This window comes from Antechinus flavipes, chromosome 2 (assembly GCF_016432865.1).
Source record: "Antechinus flavipes isolate AdamAnt ecotype Samford, QLD, Australia chromosome 2, AdamAnt_v2, whole genome shotgun sequence".
In the NCBI taxonomy this organism is placed as follows: domain Eukaryota; kingdom Metazoa; phylum Chordata; class Mammalia; order Dasyuromorphia; family Dasyuridae; genus Antechinus; species Antechinus flavipes.
In genome coordinates this window covers 238066774-238088217 of record NC_067399.1, presented here as the reverse complement: position 1 = coordinate 238088217, position 21444 = coordinate 238066774, and the positions used below count along the sequence as shown (strand labels likewise).

At 35.5% G+C, this 21444-nt stretch overlaps 1 protein-coding gene across 1 annotated transcript in view; it reads left to right on the top strand.

Moving 5' to 3' along the window:
* ATP9A (ATPase phospholipid transporting 9A (putative)) overlaps positions 1 to 21444 on the top strand; it is a 166371-nt gene that overhangs the window by 131011 nt on the left and 13916 nt on the right. The window contains exons 16-23 of the mRNA XM_051976604.1: positions 3519 to 3611; positions 4916 to 4999; positions 5554 to 5724; positions 9532 to 9630; positions 14410 to 14499; positions 14628 to 14772; positions 15940 to 16004; positions 18322 to 18477. Of these exons, the coding sequence (XP_051832564.1) occupies positions 3519 to 3611; positions 4916 to 4999; positions 5554 to 5724; positions 9532 to 9630; positions 14410 to 14499; positions 14628 to 14772; positions 15940 to 16004; positions 18322 to 18477 (903 nt within the window). The remainder of the gene's footprint in view (positions 1 to 3518; positions 3612 to 4915; positions 5000 to 5553; positions 5725 to 9531; positions 9631 to 14409; positions 14500 to 14627; positions 14773 to 15939; positions 16005 to 18321; positions 18478 to 21444) is intronic.

Here is a 21444-nt window from a genome sequence, read left to right as displayed (position 1 = left end):
GGCTTATACATAATCAACTTCCTGAATGCTATCACCTACATTTCAGTGTACCTTACTCATCCTAAAGGATGCTCACACCTTAGACCAGAGGTGTTAAACACTCAACCTATTGGGATAACAATATCTAGTTCAGTGTGAACTAGATTAAAATGTAATTGGGAAATATATAACAATATAAATATATACAATAGAACATAGATGATGTTTTGGTTTTCTAAGTTAATATGTCATTCACAGAAATCATTATGTATATAGTTAAGGGGCTTTTGTTTCTATTTATGTTTGACACTATTGCCTTAAATCATCACTTCAAGATAGTTTTTATGAAGTGATGAAATTCTCTAGTCTACCATTCTCTTCCATTCTTCTGTCTTTTCCTCTGTCTCCTAAATCTTTTCTTTGTTCTAACTTAGATTTCTGCTTCCTTCGTATCTTTTTTTCTACTACAACTTTCTTGTACTTCCTTCCCCCTTTTTTCTTATTGCCTTGATTCTGTAGTTCAACAATTCAACTATATAATACTATTAAGTATTTTATCCTTTTAGGATGTTTCCCAATTCTTTAGATAGTTGTATCTTGCCATTTCTCAACCTTGGATTATCTCCACCATCTGTCTTCTTTCTTTCTACTTTCAAATTGCTGATTGACATTGGAGAATGTTATACAACCTTGTCTACTAGATCTTCTAAATATTTTATTATCTAATCTCAATTGGAACTTTACTACTGCATGACGATATGTGTATACTTCCCTACTTGTCTACTATATTTCTCTAAAGAAGCTGTTCACAACTTTCTTCATTTCTAATCTCTTCCCTTTCAGTAGATGACTCTCCTTCCTATTTTACTGATAAAGTCAAGGCTATACATTTTCCATTTGTTGATCTCAATTCTTTGTACTATCATCTGTTTTCTTCTCTTTTGCTCTTGTGTTATAGAATGATTATAGAAAAAATCTTGATTTTTGACAAGACTAACCCCTCTATTTGTGCCTTTCAATTTTATTCCCATGTATATCCTTCAGGAGTTGCCTCATTGATCATATGCTTTATTTAATTCATTTTCAGTCTTCCCCTTTCCATTAGATATTTACCCATTGCCTGTAATCTTAAAGTCTCACATATACACCACTACCACCATCACCAGCAAAACTTCTACTTGACACTGTACTTTGTTATCTTATTTTATAAATTTGATTGCTGATACCCAAGAAAGTATCATCTCTACCCATTGCTTCCATTTCCTTTATCACCCCACCTGTCTTATTCTCTTACACTTTGACTTCAGATGCCACCAATCAAGTAAAACTGCCTTTTTCAAGTTAACAATGTTCTCTTTTCTTCCCTAAATAGTATTTTATTTTTCCAAACAAATGTGATGATAGTTTTTAACATTCATTTTTACAAGATTTTGTGTTTCAATTTTTTCCCTCCCTTTTTTCCTTCCTCCCTCTCCAAGATACCATGCAATCTGATATAGGTTATACATGTACAATACTTTTAAACATATTTCCATTTTGTCATGTTGTACAAGAAAAATCAGAACAAAAGGGGAAAAAAAATGAGGAAGAAAAAGCAAATAAACAAAAAAGGGTGAAAATACTATGCTTTGATCCACATTCAGTCTCCATAGTTTTCTTTTTGAATGCAAATGGCATTTTCCATCTCAGGTCTAATCAGTGATCTCTTAACAGCTGACTCGAGTGATTTTTTTTTCAGTTTTTCTTCCTATTTATATTTCTTACTATATATGTGTTAACTGCCCCATTTTTGTATATATTCTTTCACTTGACTCTTAAGGTACCATTCTCTCCCCTGATAGTCTTCTTATCCATCTTTCTTCTTAAGCACTCTTTTTCGTTATCTCTTATAAATCATTATTTATTCCCCCCCTTTAAGTGTGACTGTAACCCCAAATTTTATCCTTTTGTCTTCTCTCTCTGTACTTTATAATCTAACTATCCATAATCTTTGTTTTGAATCTTCACGCTTGTATCTCAGTTATCCTCTGGATTTCTTTATTTGAGTATCCTAAATTTGAGCATTCAAATTTAGCATGTTCAAAATAAGACATTATTTTTCTTCCCTAAACCCATCAGATCTACAAATGACCCTGTTTGTATTGACAAAATAACCATTTTTCCATTAAGTTTCTAATCTTGGACTCTTCCTTGATCTTATTCCTCACTTTTAATACCCATTCAGTGACCAAGAGATATAGATTTCCATCTCAACAATTTTTTGTATGTTCTCTCTCTCATTTTCCATGATCACCTCACTACATCTTCCATAGATTGTTATAATAGCCTTCTGATTGACCTCTCTCCCTCTATTCTATTTCATCCTTCACACAGCTGCTAAAATAAACTATTCAAGGTATTCAAAACCTACATGAGTCTGATTAGATTTCTTTATTCCCTGAAAAAAAAATCATAAGTAAATAACTAAAAACCTCATCCCAAACCTAAGAACAAACTTAAGAAACTATATCTGTTTTCTCTGGGCTGAATTATGTAATCTCTGGAGCCTAGGATATATGGCTTTTTGTAATAAGATTTCATCCTACTTTTCCAGGCTTATTTTATGCTGCTTCTTTTTTTAGAGTCTCCATTCAATCTAAATACTAGCTATTTCCTGAACTTGACTTTTTTTTTTTTTTAATATAGGACCTCTCCCTTACCTGAAATATATATATCACTGCTTATTTGTACCTTTTGGAATCCTTATCTTTCTTCAAAGGTCAACTTAGGTGTTACCTCTTTAGTGAAATCTTTCATATTTCTCCTTCCTCTTCCTATTTTCCTAGAGAACTCTGATTTCTCCCTTACTCTTATCATTCCCTATTTGGTATTTTTTCTTCTATTCACATGTTATTTTCACTGGTAACATAATAATAATGATAATAACTTGCAAGATACTTCTAATATTTCAGTGAGTTTACAAATATTTCTCTTTTGATCCTCAACTGTGGGAGGTTGGCTATTATTATCCTTGCTTACAGTGAGAAAATTGAGGGACAAAAGAGGTTCAGTCACTCACTGAAGTTCAATTTGCACTCAGGACTTTCTGCATCCCAAGTCCAGTACATTATTTACTGTGTCTCCTAGATGCCTAGCACTGCCTTAGAATGTAGCAGCTTGAAAACAGTTTATTTGAAGATAAAATAATGAAATACAGAACTTCATATAATCCCAGAATCTTTCTTAGATTATTTGTATATATTGAAGTTACTAGTATTTCCACTTAGGCTATCCATTTATTACCTTTCATTTTGGTTACATAATCAGGCAACTCCATATTCTAGTCATACATAACTTTAGATGTGTTTCAAATGACTTCTTATAGGTAAGTCATCGTTTCCATACTATAGCTTACATAAATCTACAATGGGATTTTAAAAATTATTGTTATTACTATTATTATCCTTTGAATTGCTTGTAGTTTCAATTCTTTTGAAGAGTATATTTAAAGAGAAAATGAAGGTGATCCTTCAGTTCTGTATTCATTACTCCCCACCCAGGATGAGTCAACAGGAGAAATCACATTCTACATGAAAGGAGCAGATGTTGTCATGGCTGGTATTGTGCAGTATAATGACTGGCTGGAAGAAGAGGTAAGATTTGGGCTGGGCTTATCTTTGTTGAATAAAGTATAAAGCAAAAACTGTTAATAGCCTGTTTCATTCTGGTTTGTGAAAACTGCCTAACAGTAGAAAACATAAGACAGTAAAGAACTAGATTTCTGAGTAAAGAATTATCTCAGAACAAGGAAGCAAGTCCCAAAGGGTCAGTTTCAATGTCAGTTTAGTCCATTTAATCACTCTCTTGTCTGTAGTTGTTTTAATTTCTAGAATCCTTTTTGAAATTTTAAGCTTTACTCCAGTTTTGGTGTTATTATTTCTAAGAAAACCATGGTTTGCAATGATGTGTGTGTGTGTGTGGGGAGCGAGAGGGTACATTTTCCAGGTTTACAAGTCTCATTTTTAGTTTCAAAGTGTATATTTGTATAAATGGTATTCATAAATTAATATTCATTCATCCATGCACTCATTCATTCATTCATAATTTAAACAGCAATCACTGAGAATGCTGTTTAAATCACTGTACCATCTGGTTTCTAGAACAAGGAATCTTGTTATTTTACAACCTTGGTCAGACAACACCTGGCTAATTCTGTTCAATTTTAGGTACCACATTTTTGAAGTTATATTAATAAGCTGAAATATGGGTGAGCTGGAATATGGTGAGGGTAAGCAAAATGGTGACAAGAGGTTAGGCATCTCAAAGGATTAGGATTAGCTAGAAAGAAAAGGATTAGCTGAAGAAACACAGAAGAGACAAATCTGGCAGAGGATTGGAGTTGGGGTAGGGAAGGTATAGTAAAATCATTACTGTCTTCAGATAGTTGAAGAGTTATCATGTGAGAGAAGGTTATTCTCTGTGGCTCCAGAAGTTAAAACAAAAATTAATGGTAGAAGCTACAGGAAGACAGATTTTGACTTAGTCAGGATTTTCTATCAAAACCGTCTGGACAAAAGGAATGAATTGCTTTGAAAAGTAATGATTCTTGTCACTGAAAATTTTTGAGTAAAGGTATGATGACTGAATGTTCGAGATGTCGGAAAAATTCATTTGAATTTCTGGCAGAGTTTGGATCTCAGGATTATCTTCCAGCTCTAATTCTAAGAAAATGTTTTTGTATTAGATAACCTTAAAATTCTTCTTGGGTTCAATAGGTCATGCTGTTTTCATTTTCCATGTTAGATAAAAATAAGAACAAGTTACTATGATTAGAGAAAAACTATTGATATATCCAGGATGAGAATGCAAGCATACTGATAGTCACATAGTTCATAAAGTATCTGTTGATAGTACAAGACTCTTAAGCTTTTCACTCTGTTGACTGTATACTTTTCAGTGCGGTAATATGGCCAGGGAAGGCTTGAGGGTGCTGGTGGTTGCGAAGAAGTCTCTGACAGAAGAGCAGTATCAGGACTTTGAGGTAAGAAATTTTTTGATGGGAAATGGGTGATCAAGACTTCAGGACTTGACAACAGTGAGGAGAAGCTTCTGTGAGAGGAACTCTAGTGACTGTGTCCTTGAATGATGTTGCTTGTCCTTTGTTCTTGAAGAGGATCAATGGCATCATGAGGGTTATGTTGTGACTTGCACATGAATTGAATTTAAAGAGTCAAATGTGGAGTCTTTGAGTGACAGTTCCTAAGGAAATCTTGAGAATAAACACATAGTAGAAATCATGTCTCAGCAGCACTTTTTATAGCTAAAGATGCAGGAAGTAGAATGTGTAATTGGCTTTGTTTGAATACAGAATCAAAAGGCTTTGATTCTGTGGTTGTTTATGATGTTCTTATATAGACTATCTTGTATATCATATTACAAAAGAACTCTGCATTTATTAGGTTTAAAACAAACAGAGTTTTTTTTTTTCAGTTACTCCACGATAACTTCATTAAAGAATCTTGTATTTTACTACCAAGGGATCAAGAGAGTAAATATTGAGTGAATCAATGGATGTGTTTTTTGCTTGCCCTTCAGGCACGCTATGTCCAAGCAAAGCTCAGTGTTCATGATCGTTCTCTCAAAGTGGCTACTGTGATTGAGAGCTTGGAAATGGAGATGGAGCTGCTGTGTCTAACTGGAGTGGAGGACCAGCTGCAGACAGATGTGCGGCCTACTTTGGAGACCTTGAGGAATGCGGGCATCAAGGTAGGGTCAGAATAGTACCAGAGACTGGGTTCTGAGACTGTGCTTTCTGTTATTCGCAAGTAGTCAGTTCTATCCAATTTAATTCAGCAAATACTGGAAAGATTAAAAACAAAATAAAACAGTGCACTCTTTCCTGAAGGACTTTATGGTCTAATAGTGGAGATATTGGTACCTAGTAGCATGATAAAGCATTGGACCTGGAATCAGGAAGACTCCTTTTTCTGAGTTCAAATGTGGCTTCAGACATGTACTAGCTGTGTGACCCCCTTTCAAGTCATTTAATCTCTGTTTGCCTCAGTTTCCTCATCTGTAAAATGTTCTGGAGAAGAAAATGGCAAATAATTCCAGTATCTTGGCCAAGAAAACCACAATTGGGGTCATAAAGCGTCAGACACAACTAAAATGACTAAACAGCAAAAAAGTGGAGATAGGACAAATGTCCAAATAGCTAGAAAACAAAATAGAACATTCTGTCATCAAATTGATACTACTAGCTGCAATAAGTTGTGCCCAAAGACATGAAGAGACAAAAAATATTCTTGGATGAGTATGTAAAATATATAGTATGTGTGTGGTGTGTAATGTATGTAGTATATAATATAATATGTAATGTAGTATGTAAAATATATAGAATATGAAGTCAAGGCATAGATTTAAATCCTGCCTTTGACATTTAATAGCTGTGTAAGCCTGAGAAACTCACTCTTAAGTTTTTCTGCTTCAGTTATATCATCTGTAAAATGGAGATAACAATGGCATCTACCTTCTAGTGTGATGGTGAAGATCAAATAGATACAAAACACTTTTAACCTCAAAACACTATGTAAATATATTATTTGCCACAATTATTGTATTATTAAAGAAAACAGGGTGGGAAGTGATAGGAGACAAAGGATAGATATAGATAAAGTGATACAGGAAAATTTGAGGATGGAGACAATGGTTTTTTTTTTGGCTGAGGAAGTGGGGATAAAGGAAGCTACACAAAAGTAGTGGCACTTGAGTTTAGCCTTAGAGAAAGCAAGATATTTTCAGGTATGGGCTAGCAAATGTTTAATATCTGGATCTCTGGAAAAAAATTATGCATGATATACTTTTAACTTTAATTGCATTATTAATATTTTTTCCCATCACTTTCTTAAGTCTAGACAACAACAAAATTAAGTCCTTATTTGTCCTGTTTGCTTATTTCTGAGATGTTAATGCTCACCTGAAAATTTAACAATCAGCCCTCTGGTATGAGCTGGCTCCAGTATACCTTTGGATGTTTTTGTTTATGTTCTAGCTCCTAGTATGAAACACTGTATTGTATACAGAAGGTGCTTAACAAATGATTGTAATTGATTTGTGAGTCCTGTGTACTCTGGAGTGTTCCTAAGGAACAACTTCTGATATTTAAAAACATCCAGCAGAGGGAGTCTGGTGTCAAGTCTGTGAGTAACAGAAAACATTTTTTTCTTACTGTTCTTTTCCAAACTTCTGAGCAATTTGAGGATGTGGATTCTTGTAGCCTCTGACAAACAGATGTTTTACCATCCATTTCCATACAGAAGCAGGAAATTTATAGGGATTGAGGATTAAAACAGGGTTCTTAACATTCAGTTCATCATTAATTTCCTTCTTTGTCCTTTATTGATGGAAGGAGCATTGGCTTTTATGGGGTCAAACCTCTCGGATTCAAATCCCCACTTGCCTGTGTGACATTGGGCAGGTCACTTACTCTCTCTGGGTCTTCCTTAAACTGTAAAATGAGAGGGTTGGAGTAGATGACCTCTCAAATCCCTTTTAGCACCGATTCTAGGATCCAGTGGTCTTCAAATGTAGGTTAGGGTTCATTCCCTTGGGCTCTGGGTAAGAGAAGAAAATAAGCCTTAACTTCATTTCAGAGACACATAGGATGCATGTTTGAGTCAAGATTTTACCGTCAGTGGAGCTTGATGGCTATTTGTCTGCATGTGTCTGTGTGTGTGTACTAAATTCCATTGCTAACCTTCAACCAGCAAATTAAGTTTATTGTGAGAAAATAGCTGAACAAATCCTGTTTTCATAAAATCAGTCTGACTGTCCATTTATTATAATTTATAAAGACATGAAAGCTGTTGAATTTTAGTATACAAAACTGCAATGACAGATCTGCCAATTAGCTCTTCTCTCCTGAATTGGTACCAAAGCAAGCTTTCTCATCCAACTTTCCCTGGGTAATTCTTTCATGGCTGGTACTGTTCTGCCAAGAGGAGAAGGCCTTTTATATGAAAGATAAATGGGAACCAGGGAACACCATGAGAGATATTTTTCCTTTTACCCCATACTGGAATGCTGAACACACTGGTTTCTAAGGCCCTAACCTCTGAACATAGGCACAATAGGACTTCTTCCTTCTAATTACTCATACCTTCATTAGCTTTAGAGCTCTTTCCTCCATGAGAGGGTCTTCATGAGGTGCTGTGGCCAAAGAAATGTGTCATTTGGTAGCCAGTCCTCTGGTGTTGAATACATAGGTCTTTTGGAAGCAGACCCAGACTGTTGCTGGGCTGTCTTGGAAGCCTTTTCAGTTTGGTACAGCCTGCCAGAGCTTCTGCTCTTTGGGCACAGTTTTCAAGCATCTAAGTCACTTCCATGACCCAGCGAAGTGTCAGAGGAGGACTTTAGCAGAGGACATGAGAGTAGACTGTTTGACAAATAGCTTTTGTATATCTCTGGGTATTACTCTCACAAATAACTCAGGCCAGCCTCAAAAAATTGCCAAGTTTCTTTATATTCATGCCAGAGATACAAATGATGCATCTCGGAGTCAAGATCCACTAAAGGTCTCTACCTTTAATGGAGTTCAGTGGCTATTTGTCTTTGCATATGTCTGTGAATGTGTGTGTACGTATTTCCATAATGGCTAAATCCCATTGCTGAGAGTCAGCGCACAAATTAAATTAAGTTTATTGTGAGAAAATAGCCATAGAAATCCTGTTTTGCCTCCTTCTCATAATTTATTTCACTCTCTTTTGTTCCATCAACTTCAGTACCTCATATTTCTGCCCTTGCTCTTGCTTCTTCAGGACTGTCTTGTATTCCTTCTCCTAGCCTCAAAGAGCAGCAGTAGTTTAATTTAAAAATTTTTTTGTTATTTTACTTGTTAATATGTGGAGTTTCCTAGACAATCAAAATGGCCTAATCTATGTTAAATACTAATAGCAGCAAATATTTCTATATGACTTTAAAGTGATTTGATACTTCACAAGAATGTTATGAATTTCAGATAGGGATATTATTACCATTTTACAAGTGAGGAAACTGAGGCTCACAGAGAAATGACTTGCTTAAGCAGATAATACTAAGTGGTAGGCTAAAGTCTTCTGTTTTCAGGTCCAATCCTATCTCCACTCCATCAAGCTGGGAAATTAAAGCTTTTTTTTTTCCCTTTTTTTTTTTTTGCCCCCTCCCAAAAGATTATCAAAGAATGATGTTGATGATTATCGCTGGTATGGTGGTAGGGTTGTGGAAGAAAGATGTTTTGGACAGTCAGACCTTTTCACTATAATCCCTTTTCCCTGCCTCGATAACTTGAACCAGAATGTTGGTCTACTTGTTAACTTGGGGCTATCCCTGCACACAAATTGTCCTTATTATGGGAAGTTCCCCAACTCCCAGACTCATGAACTGGGGCATCTCCTGCGGTGAAGCCTTTTCAGACAGCATGTTCTGAAGCAGGCAAATTGAATAGATCAGGTTTAGCTTAGTGTTCTTGGAAACTCAGCTGACGCAGGCAGCCTCAAAAACGAGCTAACATGAGTCCTTTCTATGTTTTAATTTCAGGTTTGGATGCTGACGGGGGACAAACTGGAGACAGCCACATGTACAGCCAAGAATGCACATCTGGTAACCAGGAATCAGGACATCCATATTTTTAGATTGGTGAGTATTCTCTGTGTTAAGACTAAGCAAAGTGTGGTAAGTGTGGCCTTCTCCAGAGCATATGCTGAATCTCTTGTTGGGGAATGCTAGGAGTGAGGAAAGGGAGGTAAGGAGGATTAGCTATAACTAATTTGGGGACACTTACGTGACATAATGGATAGAGCACTGGCCTGGGGTCAGAAGGACCTTAATTCAAATCTGGCCTCAAGCACTTATTAGCTGGGTGATCCTGGGCAATTCACTTAACCCTGTTTTCCTCAGGTTCCTCCTCTGTCAAATGAACTGAAGGTGGAAATGGCAAACTCCTTCAGTATCTTTGTCAAGAAAACCCAAAATGAGGGGAAAAAAATCAGATACAACTAATTGACACCTCCATCAAAACTGGAGAGCTAGATATTAGAAGACTTGGTATAATTAGCTTAAGTGGGATTAAATAGTGTTTGGAATTAGGTGCTGAGTTGGGATGCAGGTAAAGAATTTTCGTTCTTTCAGAAGGTTAAGGATAGCTTTATGTTAGATCACAAGCTTTATTCCCTCTGTTTTAGACATGAAGAAACTGAGGGTTAGAGAGTTGAAGTGAGTGATCCATGGTTCCATGGCTTGTGATTATCACTACTAGGGTCTGTTACTGTATCTTTTGACTCCAAATCTTAGGTGCTTTCTTTTATACCATGATGTGTCTTTTTTTTTTCTTTCTCTTTTTTTCAATCTTTTCCTCTTTTAAACTTTTAAAACATCTTTTTCTTTATCTCTTTCTCTTCTTCTTCTTCTCCTCCTCCTCTCTCTCTTTCTGCATACATACACACCTGCATTTGCATACAGAGAGATAATTTTAAACTGCTGCCCAGGGATCTCTTTCTCTGCAAGGGATCTGACTCTGGAATCCATGGACTAAGCTCATTCCAAAGGAGCTTGACTCCAGGGAGAAGGGTCAGTATTCTCTCTGGTTCTCTGGCTTAGTGATCGCTTCCTTAAGTATCCCTGGATATATCTCTAAAACTAAGCTCAGATACAGTTCACGTCCAGAACTTTTCAGGATTCCTAATGTCTGTGATGTAGATATAACATACACTGCAGGGGTTTAAACACAGAAGACTCATTAGCATCCATTAAACAAATGCAGAAATGTAAGCAACAATCCATCATATACAATCTCATATAAAGTAAAGGCAACTTTGTGGAACAGCTGAAATAGTATTTCAAGTTCATCTCAGACCTGCATGTCTGAGCAGTGCACAAGGTTTGGATCTCTCAGTCAGTCAGGACTTGTCCTTTCCTTCCACCTTTAGAGGTGGTCCTTCTCCTCCTCTGAGAAATGGTGCACAGGTAGGAATGGTCCATGACCATTTAGGTTAAAAATGGGCTAAAAAATATACATTTGCAGGATCACTGGTTACTGGCCTTTGCTGTGTATGAACACATACACAGACACATACATTTTTTTCTCCTTAGAATATATTAGAAACAGGAAATGTCCCTCTGATTTCAATGGTATATGGAACCTCTTGATGAGGAATATCTCCTGCCGATATTGACTAGCACCTTCTCTTCAACTTAGAATTTTAAAAAATTGCTGCACCTCTCTGGCTTTCTTTAAGTTCCATCTAAAATTCCATCATCCATAGGAAGCTTTTCTTAACCCCTCATAATTCTAATGCCTTCCCTAGAATAATTATTTCCTATTTTTTCTATATATAGGTTGCTTTGTATATTGTTTGCACGTTGTCTCCCCCATTAGATTGTAAACTCCTTGAGGGCAGGGCCGATCATTTTCCTCTTTTTGTATCCCTAGAGCTTAGCTCAGTGCTTGGCATCTGATAATCATTTGATTAGTGTTTATTGATTGATTTGACTATTTTAACATACTGAAAATGAAGTAGCTTGGCTAGAATCACAAAGCCAATATATGTTAAAAATGGGAATTAAATCCAGGTTTTCCTGACTCCAAGGTTAACTCTCTATCTACTAGACCATGCTGAATTTCTGTTTAGAGAATCTATATTTCCTATAGAATCATGGAATTGCAAAATTGTATTTAAAGAATGGTCATTGTCTTCTCATTCTCATCATTCTAGGAAAATATAAGCTCCCTGAGAGCAGGTGCTATCTTTTTTGCTCTTCTTCTTTTTTTTTTTTTCTTAATTTTTTTTCTTCTCCAGGTTCCAGCACAATGCCTTGCTAGACTGGAGTCAATTGATAGCCCATATTTACATACATTTTCAGATTTACAAGGCATTTTGCACAAATTACTTTATGTAATCCTTACAACAACCCCGTGAGGAATATAATTGAGAACTGTCCAAAGCTCCCACAGCTCATAAATAAGGGATCTGGGACATCATTGTATAAAATCAGGTTTGTAAAAACCCAGAAAAATGGCTGTATAGTCTCTGCTCAAAGCCTCTGGTGACAGGGAGGTGGCTATATTGTTGTATGTGTTAACTGACCTGCATGTAGGTGGCATGATCCTAGGATTTAGAATTGTAATAGGTAAGCTTATCAATATGGTGAGAAGGATAAATTCTAAATTGGATACTACATATTGAAATGATCAGAGAGGTAGTTATCTGAGAGGTAATGGACAGATAGAACAACCTCATCTTGGGGTTAAGGAAACCTGGCTTAACTATGTTCAAAAGGCTATTAAGCTGTGCATATCCTTTGATTCAGCAGTGTTTCTATGGGGCTTAGATTCCAAATTGATCATAAAGAAGGGAAAGGGACCCACATGTGCAAAAATGTTTGTGGCAGCCCTTTTTGCAAGGAACCGGAAAATGAATGGATGTCCATCAATTAGAGAATGGTTGGGTAAATTGTGGTATATGAACGTTATGGAATATTATTGTTCTGTAAGAAATGACCAGCAGGATGATTTCAGAGAAGCCTGGAGAGACTTACATGAATTGATGCTAAATGAGCTGAGCAGAACCAGGAGATCATTGTACATGGCAACAACAAGATTATATAATGATCAAATCTGATGCACATGGCTCTTTTCAACAATGAGATGGTTCAGACTAGGTTCAATGATCTTATAATGAAGAGAGCCATCTATACCTAGAGAGAGGATTGTGGGGAACTGAGTGTGGTTCATAACATAACAGTTTCGCTCTTTTTGTTGTTGTTTGCTTGCATTTTATTTTCTTTCTCATTTTTTTCCTTTTTGATTTGATTCTTTCTTGTGCAGCAAGATAATTGCATAAATATGTATGCATATATTGAATTTAAAGTAGGGAAGGGAGGAAGGGAGAGAAAAATTGGAACACTAGGTTTTGCAGGGGTTAATGTTGAAAAATTATTCATTCACATTTTTTGAAAATTAAAAACCTTTAATAAAAATAAATAAAAATTTAATTTTTTTTTTAAAAATCTGAAACTTAAAAAAAAAAAAAAAAAAAAAAAAAAAAAAAAAAAAAAAAAAAAAAAAAAAAAAAAAGAAAGAAAACCTGGCTTACAGATCTACTTCTGATCCATATTGGTCCTGTGTGACTAGAGACAAATTACATGACTTCTTGGCGTCTCAAGTAATTCTCTCATGACTAAATCAATTGGCATTCCACATCAGCAGAAGCATTTTCTCACAGGGATTTCTCCACACTGATGAAATCACAGATGTGGCTCCTCTGTCCTTCTAGAGACCCATTGAAGTTTCTTCTATTTGCTCTAAATGAGTTGGAGATACTTGGTACACTTTTAATGCTAAGAACTGGGCTTTGAAAGAGGCAGAAAAAAGCAAATCTGTACTTGAGCAAGGATTTGTAAATCCTCTTTAATTGAATCAGAGCCAAAGTCCTAGTTGCTCTAAATGTTTTCCTGTATTACAGCAGGGATAAATCATCCTTTTGGGACTAGATACTCTTATCTGTAAATGTACTCTGAATCATCTGTCATCTAAGGAAGATAAGCTTTTTAACAATTAGTGAAACAGAGCATTATGCTATATATAAGAAACTTTTTCTGAACCCCTAGTTTTTAGTGCCTTCTTCCTTATCAAATTATCATGGCTATAAACAACTGTTATTATACACATTCTTATCATTCTAGGAGAACATAAGCTCCCTCAGGGTGGATGCTGACTTTTTGCTCTTCTCTTCCTCCTCCTCCTCCTCCTCCACCTCTTCTTCCTCTTCTTCTTTTTCCTTCTCTTCCTTCTTCTCCTCCTCCTCCTCGTCTTCCTTTTTCTTGTTCTCCTTTTTAAATTTCTTTTATTCTCTAGTATCTAGTACAATGCCTTGTTGAATTGGATTCAATTGATAGCTCATATTTATATAATATTTTCAGATTTATAAGACATTTTGCACAAATTACTTCCTGTGATCCTTACAATAATTCTGTGAGGTACATAATTGGGATTTTATAATTCCCTTTTTGTCCTTGAGAAAATGAAGGCCTGGAGAACTGGCTGTGTCTTGCCAAGGATCCCACAGCTCATAAGTAAGGAATTTGGAATTCAAAACCAGGTCTTTAAGACTCCAACACCAGTTAATTCTCTGTCCATGACACTGTTCTGCCTCCTCCTATTTTCTTTTAGGATTTGGAGTAACTGGAACCATTAAGAAAATGGATCTTGGCTCATTTTGAACAGAGGGTTTTATTTAGAAGCTTGTCCCTTTTTAAAAAACAAGGAAAAAGAAAAAAATCAGTCCTGGTCTTACAGAAATGATCAGAATGGAGGATATTGGTGTAGTTACTGTACCCCAAGCATTAAGTCAGGATAAAATGTTTTTATCAGCCACTTCTCTGGAGCATTGTTCTTCTCCCTTCTTCATTCATTTTCAGGTGACTAATCGGGGAGAAGCACATTTGGAGCTGAATGCGTTCCGCAGGAAACATGACTGTGCCTTGGTTATCTCTGGCGACTCCCTAGAGGTAGGCACAGGAATCTTTGGGATTAATAAGGGCCAAGTGACAGAAGTATAACCAGTGGTCCTGGTTTTGTAGTGAGCTGCATGTGGGTGATAATCTTATCTACACTGATTTGTGTTCTCTTAACTCAGGTATGTCTGAAATATTACGAGTATGAGTTCATGGAGTTGGCCTGCCAATGTCCGGCAGTGGTCTGCTGCCGCTGTGCCCCCACCCAGAAAGCCCAGATTGTGCGCCTGCTCCAAGAACGGACAGGAAAACTCACTTGTGCAGTAGGTAGGAATTTTTAAGTCTTCAGGTTCAACTACAGTTAACTCCTTTTATCTAAAGAGGCAGCATGGTATATTCAGAACACCTAGATTTAAATCCAGCTCTACTTATATTAAGCTAACAGTCTTGTGGTAATTTGCTTTATTTTCATATTCAACAAACATCAATTGCACACTAATACTGTGCAAAGGAGTGTACCAGGTGTTGGAGATGTTACAATTTTAAATAAGAAACAATTTCTACCCTCATAGAACTCAGTCTAGTAGGGAGATAAGATATCCACAAAGATAATGAGCATACCCATTTTACCATAACAGGTATATTAGAGCTGCAAAATTAAAATAACATGATATGTCTGTTTTAAGAGCGAAGATTATATGTGTTGATGAAGTGGGGCAAATCAGAAAATCAGGAGAGCATGATGAAGGATGTGGTATTTGAACTACATTTTACCTCTAAAACCTCAGTCTCCACATTTGTAAAATTGGGATAATAATTCTTGTACTATTTACTCAAAGATTTATTTTAAAAGAAAGTTTATTTTAAGTGCTTTTAGAAATTGTAAAGTAACAGATACATGTACTGCTATTATTGTTCTAAACACTTTGCTGCTCAAGGTTGTGGGATGATCATTGATGCCAGATCATTTATTTTATTTATTTATTGATATCAGATCATTTAGAGGACTAGCAGATCTCCCCAATTAACTGGTAATAGATCAAATTCATGCCTGAGCATCAAGTACTTATCAATATCCAAATTTTCACCTCTCAATTTTTTTTGTTTTGATCTTTAAAATATTTCCCTTTATAAGGAAGAAAAACTTAGTTTAGTTTGTGCTTATGGCTAACCAACCTAGTAAAAACCAGTTTTTGTAGTTCCCAGGCTTATGTTTTTATTTGGTGAAGAGCATTGGGTGCATGTTTTGAATGAGATTCCTTATTGACAGCTAGAGGCAGGTAGGTGTTATAGTAGTTAGAGTATTGGCTCCTGAGTCAGGAAGCCCTCATTGATAAAATGGTGATAATAGCACCTACCTCACTGAATTGTTGTAAGAATCCCAGAAGCTAATATATGAAAAAAAAATTTTTGAAGTATCATAAAAGTGGGTATGGATACCCTGTTTTCTGACCACCCTATAATCTCTATCTTTTATTTCTGTTTGGCTTGTAGGTGATGGAGGCAATGATGTGAGCATGATTCAGGAATCTGATTGTGGTGTAGGGGTAGAAGGAAAGGTGAGTGAATGCATAAAATAAGAGAGGTTTTTTTTTTCTTTTTTGGTTTGATTGTTTATTGAGTCTATCTGTAGCTGATTTGTTAGGGTCTTAAGCATGGTATCACTTGTTATCAGTGTTCTGTATATCTTGTGATGCAGCAGAAGTAGATAGGGCACTAGCTGTGGTAGGTCATTAGATGTTAAGTCAGAAAGACCTGAGTTCAAATCTTGTTGCAGAAACTTATCTGCTGTGTAATCTTGGGCAAGTCACTTAACTTCCCTGTGTTTCAGTTTCCTCTTCTAAAAAATGACCCTTCCAACTTTAAGCTCCCTTCCAACTCTACATAATCTCTGATGCTTTCATCTTGATTCTTTCATCCAGTTTTTTCTTCTTAAGTTCCATTTAAAAATCCATTTGGAAATTGCTGGGAAATTTAGAACAAAAGAAATCTTGTAAGAAGCTTTACATGGAAAATGAGTTCTTGGGAAATGAGACAGCCACATTAGTACATTTGCCATATATAATTAAAATTTATTCCTTGAAATGCCAATTACTGAAAAAAAAAATTTAAATAAATTTTTTTTCTGGAATTATTTCTAAAATAGACTACATAGTACTTTATGATCACTGTTAACTGTTGTCATATGTTTTGAGATTTTTCACTAGTAAGTTACTAAGTAAGTTCACTATGTAAGTTGTACATCGATATGGCTAGTCCCCTGTAACAAGGGATCACCAAGATGTCTGAGAATGGGATAAATTGGCCTAGGTCAGAAAGCACAGTAATTTAATCTCTCATTCCTTCAGTTGTGGGATGGACCTATGAGTAACCCCTCATCTTCCATCCTTAGTGAAATAAGAGAGTCTCACTCTTTAAAAAAAAAAGTTGAACTCTTTAATCATTACCAAAGATAAATACTTGAATTTACAGATAACAATAAATATTGTATCTGAAAATTTAAGCTTCTGCCCATTAAAATTTCTTTAAAAAAAAGTAATGGATAGACAGTTACTAGTTCATGAGTCAGGTATAACTGGAAGTCTGTCCAGTGACACATACTATGTGATCTTGAATAAGTCACTTAATTTTTTCTTGCCCAAATAATTCTTTGAGAATGTAAACCACAGAATAAATAAATATATTTGTAGAACAAGTTTGGTCAGTGTAAATTCCTTGTTCCAGTGAAATTCCTGGTTTGATCTAAAGTATTAACTTTAGTAAAGTAACAACAGAACAGCTACCCTGTTTACTTCTTTACCCTTTTCTGAATTTTTATTTTTCTGAACTTTATTTTTACAAATTTTGTTGTTATTTATTATTGTCATTATCATCATTATTATTAATAACATAGTTATTGCTTATGCCAGTGTTGGTATGTATATTTGCTATTGTTTTGAGTCCACTTTACAGCAGGCAACATGATATAGTCAGTTAAGAGGTAAAAATTAAGTGTATGATTCTAGGTAAGTCATTTAATTTGTCCATGTGCCAGACAGCTCTCTTAAGACTAAATTGCATAGTAGTTGCCATCCTGCTTTGGTGGTGAGAGTTTCCTCACTCAGCAGTTTCTGCAAGTGAAATCACAGTCCCACCTCTATCCTGAGTCTTTCTTTATATAACTTTTATATAAACATAATCATATTTCTTTATATTATTCATATTTTCTGTTTCTTATGGCATAAGTTTTATTGCATTCATGTGCTACAGTTTTTTACTCAATCCCTAATTTTTGGACTGACAGATTACTTCTAGTTTCCTATAATGATGTGATGCAGCAGAAGTAGATAGGGCATTAGCTGTGGTAGTCTTAAGACTATTTTAAGAATATTTTCACATAGCTACACCTTTTTTCCCCCTTCCTGTTAACAACCTTTAGATAGGCACAGTCTTATTAGTGAAATCTTTGGGTCAAAGGGCAAGAAGAGTTTTACATCTGAGAAGAACTTATTTTTCCTTTGGGACAAAATTGAGCTAATTCATAAAATACTGAATTTTTTTTTTTTAAGCATTAACTATCCTTGGAGGATTTGGTATATTCAGCTACAAATTCTAGGGTTGGTTTATCCACGTAACATTTATTGCTGTATCTAGTTATCCCCCTAAAATTGTAATTGACTTGTAATTCAGAATGTTTTTATTTAAATTACCTCTGCTTCTTAAGCTGAACTTCCAAGTCAGACCACCTACCATGTGTAGCTTGAAACCAAAGAACTAGTATTTCTTCATTGAAGTCCCTCAAAGGTTCCCAAAGAATGTCTTGTTTTTTCAATTAAAAAAAAAGTTTTTACTCTGACCTCTTGTACTCTAATGGTGCTCAATTTCATTGGATTTTAGGAAGGAAAACAAGCATCTCTTGCTGCAGATTTCTCTGTCACTCAATTTAAACATCTGGGCCGGTTACTTATGGTTCATGGAAGGAACAGTTACAAACGCTCAGCCGCCCTCAGTCAATTTGTTATCCACAGAAGCCTCTGTATCAGCACTATGCAGGTAAATAAAATCTTGGGGTCCTGTTGGGTGTGTCCTGTGCACCCAATATACTTGATCACTGTATGTTGAATGAATGATTGACTTAGGTGGTAGCTGCTGATTTTTAAATATTAAGGACATCATGTGGAATGCTAACCCCAGGGAGGCTTTATTTTTGGCCTAGACACAGTGTTTAGGTATCTGCTGCCTAAAAACACCATTGGAAGGTTGGGCATCAAAGGAGGAAATTTTTCAATCACAGTAATTCACAAAGCTAAAAATATAAGGAATTAGGACCTATGTTCATGGAAAAGCAATACTCACAGGCACAGAGAATATATGTGCATTTGGTGTGAACCATAGGAAAGGTAGTTAAGGATATGGGACACAGCATAAAAGGTTCATGTCTAATATGAAGACCCCTTGATATATGGAAAAGTATATAACTAAATGATAAGTCAGTAGAAGCCCACACTTAAAAATCAGGAAGACCTGAATTTGAATTCCATCTCCAGCTGTTTACTAGCTTTGTAACCCTTGGCAACTTCAATTTCCTGCTTTTTTGGGGGGGAGGATCCAATGAGATAATATATGTAAAATATTTTTCTTATCTTAAAGTGATATGTAAATGTTAATTATTCTCATTCTTCTTATTATTATTATCATGAATATCTAATATAAGAATAATTGAGATTTGCTGCAGAAAAAAATGGCCCACTACTAGGAAGTTGCAATTAACATGGCTTGGCTTTCAAGCTCATTGCAGGGTCAGTCTAAGACAACATTTTAAGAGAGAAATTGAACTCTAGGTGCTTAGCAATGAACAGTTTACAAAAACACCCTTCTGAAACTAATGAGGAGAGGAGGGCTAATTTAGTCATCCAAAGTTTAGTCTGTTTCTGAATTTAGGTAGAAATATCCATGACTAGCTGGAAAAAAATAGGGGATAGGCTGTCACTGGACCTCAGATCTATCCTGGCTAATATGTAGCTTTTGGATGGTATATATATCATTTAACTACTGTTGAACTTCACTTTTTAAAGGGAAATATTACTGCTTGCCTTCCCCCCTGATAAGGAATAAAATTAAATAATTGGTCTCTAGAATAGTTTCAAACAGTACAAACATGAGGTGGAATTTTGATTCATAATTAAATATGTTCTTTTGTGAAAATTATATTGTCCTTCGAAATGGAAAATCTTGGGATAGAAAATGCCATCTGCATCCAGAGAGAGAACATGAACGCGGATTAGTCATACTATTTTCACCTTTTTTTTCTTTCCTTTTTTTTTCATGGTTTTTCCCTTTTATTTTGATTTTTCTGTCACAGTATGACTAATATAGAAATATGTTTAAAATGATTGTATGTGTATAACCTGTATCAGATTGCTTGCTATCTTGAGGGAAGGAGATTTAAAAAAAAATGGAACTCAAAATCTTACAAAAATGAATGTTGAAAACTACCTTTATATGTAATTGGAAAAAACAAAATACTATTGAAATTTTAAAAAATGGAAAGTCATTAGTTTTTAACCTAATGTATGTGATAGGTACTACTCTACCCCATTGTGTCTTTAGGATAGTATATTGATAAGCAAATTTGTGCATGTTTCTTAAGTATTTATTACATTTATTAATATTTTGATTGTTAATTATTCATTGATGATAGCTTTTTGTATCGTTCGCAGCATGTTACATATACATACACATGTACACATGGATAGATATACAGAGAGGTACACATGTGCATGAGTGCATGCATGTATTTGTGAAAGCATTTTTCTCCCAATAACCTTGTAAAGTAGTGTGAATTTTATTATCCCAGTTTTGCAGATGGGAAAACTAAGACTCAGTTTGTGATTTGCTTTGGGCCATGCATCTAGGAAGAACCAAAGCCAGATCTCTTTTTCCCCCCATCTCCATGATCTCTCCACTACACTATCCTGTCTCTCATCCATTTACTGGGAGACAAGGTGCGGGGGAAAGAAGTCATAATGGGGAACTCTCAAATTCATTTTCATCAAAATTCTCCAAATCCAAACAGCTGGTGTGGTTAGTCATACCAACATCTGTGCTTTTAATTTACATTAACATAAGCATTGAGCTGGACAAAGCTATGTTTTTAATCATTTGGAAATTAATCTGTCATCACTGGATGCACGTAGGGAATCTTGGCTTGATGAGCTTACTTCTCCATTGTCCATATGTTTCTAAGAATTCATGCAAAAAAATCCCATATATATTTTTGAGAATCAGGACAGAGAATTGTCTTTTCTTCCATGTAAAAACTAAGCCATTAAGACCTGGTAACTATACTAGGGTGACTTTATGAGTATTCAGCACTAGGGAATAAAAGAAGTCTTCTCTATTCTCTATTTGACAGTGATTTATTTAAAACTCAGTGATAAGGGACTGCTAGGTGGTACAATGGATAGAGCACCAGTCCTGTAGGCAGGAGGATCTGAATTCAGTTTCATCATCTAACACTTTCTAGCTAATTGATCCTGGACAAGTCACATATTGCCTCTTTTCCCCCAACCCCCAAACAAAAAAATAAAAATAAAAAAAGCCTTGTTTTAAAAGAAATGGATATAATGTTTTAATTTTGCCAAAAAGAGGCCTTTGGAGGACCCAGGTATTCAGATGAGCAAAACTGCTTTAGAGAGAAAGCCTAGGCATTCTTGTAACAAAATTTACAAAAACTGATAACTATTCTTCATAGAATCATAGGATCCTTTTGGTCTAGATCTGAGAGAAAGCACTTAAGTCCTTTAGGCCAGTTGATCAATCAACAAGTATTTGTTAAATGATTAACACATGGGATGACGAGTAAAGAGGTGGCCTTGAGGACATAAAGATCTTAATTCAAGCCCTGCCTCTGACACATACTGTCTGTGATCTTTAACCTCCCACTACTCTAGGCATCCCTAAAATTTTAAGTTGTAGAGAAGGTCCTGACATGCTTTGATAGAGGGAATTTCTTACTCA